At 40.8% G+C, this 14709-nt stretch overlaps 1 protein-coding gene across 1 annotated transcript in view; it reads left to right on the top strand.

The window, feature by feature from the left end:
* Positions 1–14709, top strand: part of raf1b (Raf-1 proto-oncogene, serine/threonine kinase b) — a 101173-nt gene that overhangs the window by 44951 nt on the left and 41513 nt on the right. Inside the window, exons 4-5 of the mRNA XM_060910051.1 lie at positions 9292–9391; positions 9493–9650. Coding sequence (XP_060766034.1) covers positions 9292–9391; positions 9493–9650 — 258 coding nt within the window. The remainder of the gene's footprint in view (positions 1–9291; positions 9392–9492; positions 9651–14709) is intronic.

Genomic DNA, 14709 nt, shown 5'->3' with positions numbered 1-14709 from the left:
TCTACAGTGCATAATATCATCAAAAGATTCAGAGAATCTGGAAGAATCTCTGTGCGCAAGGGTCAAGGCCGGAAAACCATACTGGGTGCCCGTGATCTTCGGGCCCTTAGACGGCACTGCCTCACATACAGGTGTGCTTCTGTATTGGAAATCACAAAATGGGCTCAGGAATATTTCCAGAGAACATTATCTGTGAACACAATTCACTGTGCCATCCGCCGTTGCCAGCTAAAACTCTATAGTTCAAAGAAGAAGCCATATCTAAACATGATCCAGAAGCGCAGACGTTTTCTCTGGGCCAAGGCTCATTTAAAATGGACTGTGGCAAAGTGGAAAACTGTTCTGTGGTCAGACGAATCAAAATGTGAAGTTCTTTATGGAAATCAGGGACGCCGTGTCATTCGGACTAAAGAGGAGAAGGACGCACCAAGTTGTTATCAGCGCTCAGTTCAGAAGCCTGCATCTCTGATGGTATGGGGTCGCATTAGTGCGTGTGGCATGGGCAGCTTACACATCTGGAAAGACACCATCAGTGCTGAAAGGTGTATCCAGGTTCTAGAGCAACATATGCTCCCATCCAGACGACGTCTCTTTCAGGGAGGACCTTGCATTTTCCAACATGACAATGCCAAACCGCATACTGCATCAATTACAGCATCATGGCTGCATAGAAGAAGGGTCCGGGTACTGAACTGGCCAGCCTGCAGTCCGGATCTTTCACCCATAGAAAACGTTTGTCGCATCATAAAATGGAAGATACGACAAAAAAGACCTAAGACAGTTGAGCAACTAGAATCCTACATTAGACAAGAATGGGTTAACATTCCTATCCCTAAACTTGAGCAACTTGTCTCCTCAGTCTCCAGACGTTTACAGACTGTTGTAAAGAGAAAAGGGGATGTCTCACAGTGGTAAACATGGCCTTGTCCCAGCTTTTTTAAGATGTTGTCATGAAATTTAAAATCACCTAATTTTTCTCTTTAAACTGAGAAAATGTATCATTTAAACATTTGATATGTCATCTATGTTCTATTCTGAATAAAATATGGAACTTTGAAACTTCCACGTCATTGCATTCCGTTTTTATTTACAATTTGTACTTTGTCCCAACTTTTTTGGAATCGGGGTTGTATAAAAAAAAAAAAACCACACATTTTATTTAAACAGTCAGAATGCAACAATATAAGTTGATTCTGTACATAAGTGCACTTTATCATGACTTCTGCCACCCAGCTATTTGCTACATCACTCGCTCACACTGAGCCCATGTTTACATTAGACCGTATCAGCAGATCATCAGATTAACGTTTTTAAAATGATTAGTGTGCACACAGCAACACCAATACACGATTTGCGTGCACACAGCAATACCAATACGCGGATACGCTCGGCTCCGCAGGCATCCTGCGCTCCAAATCACTCCGCCCTGAACAGCAAGTGCCCTCTGGAGGGTGCGCGCTCCGGCCTTGCGCAGCTCACAGAGCACGCGAGTGAAGTGCACAAGCAGTGATTCGGGACTGAGCCGCTGTGTGTGTGATCCCAGCGCATATCACTTACCACTTGCAAGTGGAAGGATGGCAAGCCTAAAGACAATCATAACTACACAATGGGCAGTATTTGCATCAGTATTTGCAGTATTTTCATACTTTTATACTCTTTAATGAAAGCTGATATAAGGCGGAAGTCCGCGCCGTTTTTCAGCAGTCGCGTCACATGACCAACACCAGCGAATCAGGAAGGTGGATGTCACAGTGACGTTGTCCAATGAGACGCCAGCTAGAGCTCAGCACAGCGTATCCGCGTATTCTGAATGTTTACACAGCACCGGAGCTGACACGATCTGGATTGAATACGTGGACGCTGGCGGATTCCCGTTTCCCGGCGTTTCCAGGCGGTTTAATGTAAACGGACAGTGCATCCGCGAAGAAAACGAGACAGATACGGTCTAATGTAAACGTAGCCTATGTCTCTTCCTGATTTCTCAAACTATGGGAGAGAGCACAGAAGGTTAATTGCACATCAAAAAAAAAATTAGTGGTGTTAAAAGGAATTTGCATTAACATGTTGTTATTATCTCGTTAACTTTGACAGCCCTACTATTCAAAGAAAGAAAGAAGAAAGCACAACTTTATTCATCACACACTTGTGAAATTCCTCTCTGCATTTAACCCATCTGAAGCAATGAACATACACTTGAGCAATGAGCACACACACATACCCAGAGCAGTGGGCAGCCATGGTAACAGCGCCCGGGGATCAGTTGGGAGTTAGGTACCTCACTCAAAGGCCAAGTTTACATTAGACTGTATCTGTCTCGTTTTTTTCGCGGACGCACTGTCCGTTTACATTAAACCGCCTGGAAACGCCGGGAAACGGGAATCCGCCAGGGTCCACGTATTCAATCCAGATCGTGTCAGCTCCGGTGCTGTGTAAACATTGAGATACGCGGATACGCTGTGCTGAGCTCTAGCTGGCGTCGTCATTGGACAACGTCACTGTGACATCCACCTTCCTGATTCGCTGGCGTTGGTCATGTGATGCGACTGCTGAAAAACGGCGCGGACTTCCGCCTTGTATCACCTTTTCATTAAAGAGTATAAAAGTATGAAAATACTGATGCAAATACTGCCCATTGTGTAGTTATGATTGTCTTTAGGCTTGCCATCCTTCCACTTGCAAGTGGTAAGTGATATGCGCTGGGATCACACACACAGCGGCTCAGTCCCGAATCACTGCTTGTGCACTTCACTCACGTGCTCTGTGAGCTGCGCAAGGCCGGAGCGCGCACCCTCCAGAGGGCACTCGCTGTTCAGGGCGGAGTGATTTGGAGCGCAGGATGCCTGCGGAGCTGAGCGTATCCGTGTATTGGTGTTGCTGTGTGCACGCAAATCGTGTATTGGTGTTGCTGTGTGCACACTAATCGTTTTAAAAACGTTAATCTGATGATCCGCTGATACGGTCTAATGTAAACATGGGCAAAGTCACCTCAGCCCAAGGCCATCCCATATTAACCTAACCGCATGTCTTTGGAATGTGGGGGGGAAACCGGAGCACCCGGAGGAAACCCACGCAGATACGGGGAGAACATGCAAACTCCACACAGAAAGGCCCCCATCGGCCCCTGGGCTCGAACCCAGAACCTTCTTGCTGTGAGGCAACCGTGCTAACCACTACACCACCATGCCGCCCAATTCACACATAGTATGTAGTGTATTTATATGTGTATTACTTTCATCAGATTGATCTGTGCAGTGGAGAAAGATCTACAGCCCACAGTACAAACTGTAATACCATAACATCTTTCTACCTGACATGGCTTCAAAATCCTCAAGTTTTAAATCCAGCAGTCAGTAAAATAGCAGTGAAAGCCAATTTTTTTACAAAGCAAAGCTACATTATCATCCTCATCACTTCCTGTGTTATGGTACAAGTTTGAGTGGTGGCACCTGACTGGGTAGAATAATTGTGGTAAGGAAAGAAGCGATTCTCGTCAAGGTCAAGATAGCTGCCCTCATAGTCTACATAACGTTACACTGAAATTTTGTTCGTGTTTGTAGATTATGTGAAGTCATTCTGTGTTTTGAGGCATATATTTAAAGAAAAGACTAATCTATATTTAGTCAACTAGACTTTTCAACTAGATTAACCAACAGGGCAAAATTTAAGAAGAGAGTTTTGGACACCAAACTTGCCCTGACTGACTAGGGCCTGGTCCCACAATACCGATAACTAACTATAATTACAACTACAGTGGTGCTTGAAAGTTTGTGAACGCTTTAGAATTTTCTATATTTCTGCCTAAATATGACCTAAAACATCATCAGATTTTCACACAAGTCCTAAAAGTAGATAAAGAGAACCCAGTGAAACAAATGAGACAAAAATATTATAATTGGTCATTTGTTTATTGAGGAAAATGATCCAATATTACATATCTGTGAGTGGCAAAAGTATGTGAACCTTTGCTTTCAGTATCTGGTGTGATCCCCTTGTGTAGCAATAACTGCAACTAAACGTTTCTGGTAATTGTTGATCAGTCCTGCACGCTGGCTTAGAGGAATTTTAGCCCATTTCTCCGTACAGAACAGCTTCAACTCTGGGATGTTGGTGGGTTTCCTCACATGAACTACTCGCTTCAGGTCCTTCCACAACATTTCGATTGGATTAAGGTCAGGACTTTGACTTGGCCATTCCAAAACATTAACTTTATTCTTCTTTAACCATTCTTTGGTAGAACGACTTGTGTGCTTAGGGTCGTTGTCTTGCTGCATGACCCACCTTCTCTTGAGATTCAGTTCATGGACAGATGTCTTGACATTTTCCTTTAGAATTCGCTGGTATAATTCAGAATTCATTGTTCCATCAATGATGGCAAGCTGTCCTGGCCCAGATGCAGCAAAACAGGCCCAAACCATGATACTACCACCACCATGTTTCAAAGATGGGATAAGGTTCTTATGTTGGAATGCAGTGTTTTTTCCTTTCTCCAAACATAACACTTCTCATTTAAACCAAAAAGTTCTATTTTGGTCTCATCCATCCACAAGACATTTTTCCAATAGCCTTCTGGCTTGTCCATGTGATCTTTAGCAAACTGCAGGTGAGCAGCAATGTTCTTTTTGGAGAGCAGTGGCTTTCTCCTTGCAACCCTGCCATGCACACCATTGTTCTGTGTTCTCCTGATGGTGGACTCATGAACATTAACATTAGCCAATGTGAGAGAAGCCTTCAGTTGCTTAGAAGTTACCCTGGGGTCCTTTGTGACCTCGCCGACTATTACATGCCTTGCTCTTGGAGTGATTTTTGTTGGTTGACCACTCCTGGGGAGGGTAACAATGGTCTTGAATTTCCTCCATTTGTACACAATCTGCCTGACTGTGGATTCATGGAGTCCGAACTCTTTACAGATGGTTTTGTAACCTTTTCCAGCCTGATGAGCATCAACAACGCTTTTTCTGAGGTCCTCAGAAATCTCCTTTGTTCATGCCACGATACACTTCCACAAACATGTGTTGTGAAGATCAGACTTTGATAGATCCCTGTTCTTTAAATAAAACAGGGTGCCCACTCACACCTGATTGTCATCCCATTGATTGAAAACACCTGACTCTAATTTCACCTTCAAATTAACTGCTAATCCAAGAGGTTCACATACTTTTGCCACTCACAGATATGTAATATTGGATCATTTTCCTCAATAAATAAATGACCAAGTATAATATTTTTGTCTCATTTGTTTAACTGAGTTCTCTTTATCTACTTTTAGGGCTTGTGTGAAAATCTGATGATGTTTTAGGTCATATTTATGCAGAAATATAGAAAATTCTAAAGGGTTCACAAACTTTCAAGCACCACTGTATAACGATAAACTTTCAAGCACCACTGTAGTTATCGTTATACAGTGAGAGAGTTTGAAGATACAGTGGTGCTTGAAAGTTTGTGAACCCTTTAGAATTTTCTATATTTCTGCATAAATATGACCTAAAACATCATCAGATTTTCACATAAGTCCTAAAAGTAGATAAAGAGAACCCAGTTAAACAAATGAGACAAAAATATTATACTTGGTCATTTATTTATTGAGGAAAATGATCCAATATTACATATGTGAGTGGCAAAAGTATGTGAACCTCAAGGATGAGCAGTTAATTTGAAGGTGAAATTAGGATCAGGTGTTTTCAATCAATGGGATGACAATCAGGTGTGAGTGGGCACCCTGTTTTATTTAACCTCCTAAGGCCCAAGCTGGTTTTTTTTACATGCATTTTTTATTTCTCTTTGCTATTTGGGCTTATTAGAACCTGATTAGAATAAAAACTAAGCATCATCTTTTGATAAGATGTACTTTTAGAGAAAAAGTATGTCCACATATGTGGATTCTTGTTCCGAATTTCCATAAAGTGCTGTCCACGCATGTGACCGCTAAGTCCTAGGAGGTTAAAGAACAGGGATCTATCAAAGTCTGATCTTCACAACACATGTTTGTGGAAGTGTATCATGGCATGAACAAAGGAGATTTCTGAGGACCTCAGAGAAAGTGTTGTTGATGCTCATCAGGCTGGAAAAGGTTACAAAACCATATCTAAAGAGTTTGGGCTCCACCAATCCACAGTCAGACAGATTGTGTACAAATGGAGGAAATTCAAGACCATTGTTACCCTCCCCAGGAGTGGTCGACCAACAAAGATCACTCCAAGAGCAAGGCGTGTAATAATCGGCGAGGTCACAAAGGACCCCAGGGTAACTTCTAAGCAACTGAAGGCCTCTCTCACATTGGATAATGTTAATGTTCATGAGTCCATCATCAGGAGAACACTGAACAACAATGGTGTGCATGGCAGGGTTGCAAGGAGAAAGCCACTGCTCTCCAAAAAGAACATTGCTGCTCATCTGCAGTTTGCTAAAGATCATGTGCACAAGCCAGAAGGCTATTGGAAAAATGTCTTGTGGACGGATGAGACCAAAATAGAACTTTTTGGTTTAAATGAGAAGCATTATGTTTGGAGAAAGGAAAACACTGCATTCCAGCATAAGAACCTTATCCCATCTGTGAAACATGGTGGTGGTAGTATCATGGTTTGGGCCTGTTTTGCTGCATCTGGGCCAGGATGGCTTGCCATCATTGATGGAACAATGAATTCTGAATTATACCAGCGAATTCTAAAGGAAAATGCCAGGACATCTGTCCATGAACTGAATCTCAAGAGAAGGTGGGTCATGCAGCAAGACAACGACCCTAAGCACACAAGTCGTTCTACCAAAGAATGGTTAAAGAAGAATAAATGTTAATGTTGTGGAATGGCCAAGTCAAAGTCCTGACCTTAATCCAATCGAAATGTTGTGGAAGGACCTGAAGCGAGCAGTTCATGTGAGGAAACCCACCAACATCCCAGAGTTAAAGCTTTTCTGTACAGAGGAATGGGCTAAAATTCCTCCAAGCCGGTGTGCAGGATTGATCAATGGTTACCGGAAACGTTTAGTTGCAGTTATTGCTGCACAAGGGGGTCACACCAGATACGGAATGCAAAGGTTCACATACTTTTGCAACTCACAGATATGTACGTAGTATTGGATCATTTTCCTCAATAAATAAATGACCAAGTATAATAATTTTGTCTCATTTGTTTAACTGGGTTCTCTTTATCTACTTTTAGGACTTGTGTGAAAATCTGATGATGTTTTCATTCATATTTATGCAGAAATATAGGAAATTCTAAAGGGTTCACAAATTTTCAAGCACCACTGTATAAATAAATCGATCCCCTGCAGTTTATGTTGTTGGTGGTCACACAAGACTGATAACAATATGTATAGCCCAGGTTTATCCGTATCAGTGAGATTGCTTCTGAAGTGATTTTTCCAGGCCTGGACCTGATCCGATAAAACAACTGACCAATCAGGTAATTGTTTACATGTGACGTTGTCTGAGCACATGCTATTTTTCCTAGGCATCTTTGTACATTCTTGCTGCATCATGAAGTCACGGAATATGGATTCACGGAAAATAAAAAATATATAATGCAAAGCATGTCGCTCCTGTGGAGGACGGCCCCGTGTGGACAGTTGAAAGTCACACTTGGAAGACGCTCTGGACACTTACAGTAATGCTTCTATGGTTGAGGACTACAGTTGACTTGCTAACTTTAGGACTGCAGTTGTCATGAACAGTTTTGCACTCAAGTTTCCATCAATGCAGAATTATAACATCAACAAAACTGACTTCATGTTAAAACTGTTAATGTTATCATGTTGTCTGTTATCACCCAGATGAGGGTGGGTTCCCTTTTGAGTCTGGTTCCTCTCGAGGTTTCTTCCTCATGTCATCTGAGGGAGTTTTTCCTTGCCACTATCGCCACAGGCTTGCTCATTGGGGATAGATTAGGGATAAAATTAGCTCATGTTTAAAGTCATTTAAATTCTGTAAAGCTGCTTTGCAACAATGTCTATTGTTAAAAGCGCTATATAAATAAACTTGACTTGACTTGGATCTTTTATTCATGGATATGTGATTTTCTGCGAAATATTAATAGTTAATTAATAAACATATAAATGCCAGTAAGATATTTTAATTATGAATTTCAGCAGTCCAAACATTTGTTTTAGACTTTCTAATCTTTTATCTGTGATGCATCATCCATATGAAATCCATAACCAATCTGCAATATACTGAAACGCCCGTGACCAATCCGTAAATTAGCATCTGTGATGCATCCGTATTAAAATCCGTAGCCGTATTTTGTATCCTTTTTTTTTTTTTTTTATTATATTTCCATAGTCTGTTGACCTATCTGTATTTTATCAGCCACTGGAGTATGTGTATGGGTTGTTTTGAAGTCCAAGCTGTACAGTATGACCCGGAATAATGTGCTACTACTTGGAAAAAACTTCCGTGACTGTTCCTAAATTGCATGCATTTATTTCCCTGAGTGGCAGGACCAACCGATATTATAGTCGGGATTATAGCTGTGGTGTGACTGCTCCAGACTGGAACTAAATTCAGGCAGAGGCATAGGTATAGTTAATTTGTGCTAACAGCGCTGGCACAAATTGTTACACTCACTCAGGATCTTTCTACTTTTTTTTCTGCTTCTTCTTATTATTATTATTCTCCTAATCTTTTTAGGATGATATTTCTCCCTCAGTTTTCAACCAATCATCACCAAATTTCACATGAAGAATACCTCTGGGCTGAATTAAGTTGCTATGACTTTTGGTACTGATCTGGATCACCGAACCGGAATGATCCATGAAAAATGGGATTTTTTTTTTCAATCACTTATAACTGTAAATTTTTATGATTTTTTTCAGTCAGGTGGTTTATTTATTTATTTATTTATTTTTAAAAATTAAAAAAAAAATTTGTTCAGGACGGCAGGGCACAACTTTTCCTCACTAAGCGTCATTCTCTAGCTCTTACCGTTCCGGATCTCTAGGGTACAGTGACTAGACATTGCGGTTTGTAACAGCTAGTGGAAATTACTGAGACTTTAGTCACAGTTTCTATCTAGTTATAGTTATCGGTGTTGTGGGACCGGGCCCTTACTCTTAAGTAGTGGAAGATTGTGATGTTTTTCGTTGAATGAATCCTTTAAATGGCGTTGTAATATTTCATAAAGTAAATGAGAAATAGGAGTTGCATGGAATGCAATAGCGGAAAGTCCACGTGGATTTGTATTGTTATTTTGTAGATTATTATTGTTTGTTGTTTTCTTCAATTTTCCTGACTTGTTATTTAACTGTTTGGGAAGTAAAACTTGTACAAAACGTCAGCTTTCCTTCTGATTTCAACAGAAAATCTCGTATGGACTGGAACACTGATTCTACCTCACTCATTGGGGAAGAGCTGCTTGTAGAAGTCTTGGATCACGTACCGCTAACAACGCACAATTTCGTGAGTTATCTTGAACTTCAGAGGCATTATGTGTTGTGACACTGAAATGTACACGTTTAAGTACCATTGACCAACCAGAATATTTTTTTCAACGTTTACAGGTACGAAAGACATTTCTGAAGCTGGCCTTCTGTGACATTTGCCAGAAGTTTCTTTTACATGGCTTCCGATGTCAGACGTGTGGATACAAATTCCACGAGCATTGCAGCACCAAAGTCCCCACCATGTGTGTGGACTGGAGCAACATCCGACAGCTCCTGTAAGTATGAGGAGAAAGCCTTATTATTTGGGGAGATGTGGTGCATTCTTTTTTTATTATTAGCTCATCCAGCCAATAGGCTTATGCTGTCATGTGTTGTCTGTCATCTGCATTTCACGAAAATCACTTCTTCCTCAATTCTTCACCGATTTTTATTCTTTTTGGCAGGAAGGTAGGTTTGCCTGGGGTGTATATAGCTTCTACCCAAATTTGCATAAATTAATAATGAAGATCAAAAAAAGTCAAAGTCCCTTCCACGCCAGGATCTGGTCTTCCCAGGCAGTCTCCTGTCCCAGTACTAACCAGCACTTTGAGGCGCATGGGTGCAGTGCTGATCTCCGTTTCCATATCCCTCTGCCTCTCGGGGCTGGTCCTCTGGTAACCGTGAGAGTTTGAAGATACAGTGGTGCTTGAAAGTTTGTGAACCCTTTAGAATTTTCTATATTTCTGCATAAATATGACCTAAAACATCATCAGATTTTCACATAAGTCCTAAAAGTAGATAAAGAGAACCCAGTTAAACAAATGAGACAAAAATATTATACTTGGTCATTTATTTATTGAGGAAAATGATCCAATATTACATATCTGTGAGTGGCAAAAGTATGTGAACCTCTAGGATTAGCAGTTAATTTGAAGGTGAAATTAGAGTCAGGTGTTTTCAATCAATGGGATGACAATCAGGTGTGAGTGGGCACCCTGTTTTATTTAAAGAACAGGGATCTATCAAAGTCTGATCTTCACAACACATGTTTGTGGAAGTGTATCATGGCATGAACAAAGGAGATTTCTGAGGACCTCAGAAAAAGCGTTGTTGATGCTCATCAGGCTGGAAAAGGTTACAAAACCATCTCTGAAGAGTTTGGACTCCACCAGTCCACAGTCAGACAGATTGTGTACAAATGGAGGAAATTCAAAACCATTGTTACCCTCCCCAGGAGTGGTCGACCAACAAAGATCACTCCAAGAGCAAGGCATATAATAGTAAGTGAGGTCACAAAGGACCCCAGGGTAACTTCTAAGCAACTGAAGGCCTCTCTCACATTGGTTAATGTTCATGAGTCCACCATCAGGAGAACACTGAACAACAATGGTGTGCATGGCAGGGTTGCAAGGAGAAAGCAACTGCTCCCCAAAAAGAACATTGCTGCTCGTCTGCAGTTTACTAAAGATCACGTGGACAAGCCAGAAGGCTATTGGAAAAATGTTTTGTGAACGGATGAGACCAAAATAGAACTTTTTGGTTTAAATGAGAAGCGTTATGTTTGGAGAAAGGAAAACACTGCATTCCAGCATAAGAACCTTATCCCATCTGTGAAACATGGTGGTGGTAGTATCATGGTTTGGGCCTGTTTGCTGCATCTGGGCCAGGACGGCTTGCCATCATTGATGGAACAGTGAATTCTGAATTATATCAGCGAATTCTAAAGGAAAATGTCAGGACATCTGTCCATGAACTGAATCTGAAGAGAACATGGGTCATGCAGCAAGGCAATGACCCTAAGCACACAAGTCGTTCTACCAAAGAATGGTTAAAGAAGAATAAAGTTAATGTTTTGGAATGGCCAAGTCAAATTCCTGACCTTGATCCAATCAAAATGTTGTGGAAGGACCTGAAATGAGCAGTTCATGTGAGGAAACCCACCAACATCCCAGAGTTGAAGCTGTTCTGTACGGGGGAATGGGCTAAAATTCCTCCAAGCTGGTGTGCAGGACTGATCAACAGTTACCGCAAACGTTTAGTTGCAGTTATTGCTGCACAAGGGGGTCACACCAGATACTGAAAGCAAAGGTTCACATACTTTTGCCACTCACAGATATGCAATATTGGATCATTTTCCTCAATAAATAAATGACCAAGTATAATATTTTTGTCTCATTTGTTGAACTGGTTTCTTTTTATGTACTTTTAGGACTTGTGTGAAAATCTGATGATGTTTTAGGTCATATTTATGCAGAAATATAGAAAATTCTAAAGGGTTCACAAACTTTCAAGCACCACTGTATGGAGTAATTAATCCCTAACGAGCATTTTCCACACAAATCGCTTCTTCTCCCTCAATTCTTCACTGATTTTGATTCTTTCTGGCATGAAGGTAGGGGTACATAGGGTGCATATAACTTCCACCCAGATTTGCATAATTACAGTTATTAAGGAAGTTATGGACTAATTAAGCCTTAATGAGCAGTTAAAAAAATCACTTCTTCTCGGTCAATTCCTCGCCATTTTGGATTCTTTCTGGCAAACAGGTAGGTCTTCCTAGGGTGTATAGAGCTTCTATATATAGCTTGTACATAGTGTATATAGCTTGCAACATTTATTGCGCATGGTGGCCTACTTTAGCTCGTTTCTTCTGGACTGGACATGGCCGGAGTGAGCTACGCCGTCACTGACGGTCTCGTTTTTTTATTTTGCTGTCCTGATTGGCATGAAAGTGTTTTCATCATTCTTCTGTAATCAGATTTCAGTGAAAATTGCTGATTGTTTTTCGATGACCTCAGCAGTAATCCGATCATTTTAGTATCATCTGGTATTTTAGTCATTTTTGCATGGAGGTTAAGAGTGAACATTTTGAGCAATCATAAAATAATAGATCTTTGGGAATTGTAGTTGCTGTGGGTCATATTGCTTTTTCTGTATACTTTTTTTTTTTTTAACCAGGAACTTTGCAGAAATTGAAAGAAGGCAATCAAAAGAAAGCTCTTGATCCAGCAAACTGATAAAATTGGCCATTATAATTGTAAATATAGCTCAGTGGTAGCTGATGGATTAAAAAAAATGGCAAAGCACAGATGCCTGTTATTGAGGTCTGTATGTCTTTGTGTGTTCTGGTTTATCTGTTTATCTGGCATCCTGTTTAATTCTCAGATTCTTCTCAGAAGTAAGAGCAAGTCAACGAAATGAGTAGTGTTTGCCCACTAAGCTGCTAACTAGGGCTGCACGATATCAGAAAAATATGCGATATTCAATAACATGACTGAATATCTCGATATCGATATGTATCACGATAATTAAATATATAATGTTTTTCTTACCTCTACTCGCCGTTCTGCCCTGTATCTAGCATTTAAAAAAACACCCAATGCATCGCTTCCATTCCAGCATTATTTTTTATTGGAAAAACATGGCTACACCTGCAATGGTGTCCATCAATCATCTTTAAATCTCTTAATTTTTGTGAGCGCAGCAGAAAATGTCTTAAGTTGAAGTAAACAAAAAACTGAAAACTACATTACATTAACATAAAGCATTCAAAATGGCAATTTCAGCGGCTCCCGGGAGATGAAGGTGAGCGACACAGATTCACCATAAACTCAAACACAATCTGTTAATAACACATGCGGGTGAGAGAGCAGTGGTGTGTGTGTGTGTGAGAGCGAGAGAGCGCGGTTTTATGTTTTTATGCTTCTGTACAGCAGTGTTTGTCCCAGTGAGCCGCCCCACCACTGTTTTACAGGTACATGTCTTGCAAAGTACCGAGTTTGCAGTACATCACCCCTCCTGAATCCAAAGTACTTCCAAATAGCAGACGTGCATTTTTTTTTTTTTGGAAACCAGTTCCTCCTCACACAAGTTTGTCTCACCACACTTGCTCCCGCCTTCCGCCATCACCACGAGGCTTTTACTTGTTTTGCAATAGGGGGCGGAGTTATCCCGCGGCACTTGTTGACATTCAAATGTGATTGGACGGCACAGAAAAATGTGCCTTTTATCGAAATTTAAGTAATTTTTGCGGTATGTGTATCGTAAACTATGATATTGCGATATCGATACTTTTTCGATATATTGTGCAGCCCTACTGCTAACTACAGTGGTGCTTGAAAGTTTGTGAACCCTTTAGAATTTTTGATATTTCTGCATAAATATGACTTAAAACATCATCAGATTTTCACATAAGTCCGAAAAGTAGATGAACAGAACCCAGTTAAACAAATGAGACAGAAATATTATACTTGGTCATTTATTTAGTGAGAAAAATGATCCAATATTACATATCTGTGAATGGCAAAAGTATGTGAACCTTTGCTTTCAGTATCTGGTGTGACCCCCTTGTGCAGCAATAACTGCAACTAAACGTTTGCGGTAACTGTTGATCAGTCCTGCACACCGGCTTGGAGGAATTTTAGCCCGTTCCTCCGTACAGAACAGCTGCAACTCTGGGATGTTGGTGGGTTTCCTCACATGAACTGCTCGCTTCAGGTCCTTCCACAACATTTCGATTGGATTAAGGTCAGGACTTTGACTTGGCCATTCCAAAACATTAACTTTATTCTTCTTTAACCATTCTTTGGTAGAACGACTTGTGTGCTTAGGGTCGTTGTCTTGCTGCATGACCCACCTTCTCTTGAGATTCAGTTCATGGACAGATGTCTTGACATTTTCCTTTAGAATTCGCTGGTATAATTCAGAATTCATTGTTCCATCAATGATGGCAAGCCGTCCTGGCCCAGATGCAGCAAAACAGGCCCAAAACATTATACCATTTTTCACAGATGGGATAAGGTTCTTATGCTGGAATGCAGTGTTTTCCTTTCTCCAAACATAACGCTTCTCATTTAAACCAAAAAGTTCTATTTTGGTCTCATCCATCCACAAAACATTTTTTCAATATCCTTCTGGCTTGTGCACATGATCTTTAGCAAACTGTAGACGAGCAGCAATGTTCTTTTTGGAGAGCAGTGGCTTTCTCCTTGCAACCCTGCCATGCACACCATTTGTTGTTCAGTGTTCTCCTGATGGTGGACTCATGAGTATTAACATTAGCCAATGTGAGAGAGGCCTTCAGTTGCTTAGAAGTTACTCTGGGGTCCTTTGTGACCTCGCCGACTATTATATGCCTTGCTCTTGGAGTGATCTTTGTTGGTCGACCACTCCTGGGGAGGGTAACAATGGTCTTGAATTTCCTCCATTTGTACACAATCTGTCTGACTGTGGATTGGTGGAGTCCAAACTCTTTAGAGATGGTTTTGACTCTAATTTCACTTTCAAATTAACTGCTAATCCTAGAGGTTCACATACTTTTTGCCACTCACAGATATGCAATATTTGATCATTTTT

Source organism: Neoarius graeffei, chromosome 26 (assembly GCF_027579695.1).
Source record: "Neoarius graeffei isolate fNeoGra1 chromosome 26, fNeoGra1.pri, whole genome shotgun sequence".
NCBI classification, from domain to species: domain Eukaryota; kingdom Metazoa; phylum Chordata; class Actinopteri; order Siluriformes; family Ariidae; genus Neoarius; species Neoarius graeffei.
Note: the sequence above shows the minus strand (reverse complement) of the source record. Positions and strands in the feature narration are given on the sequence as shown.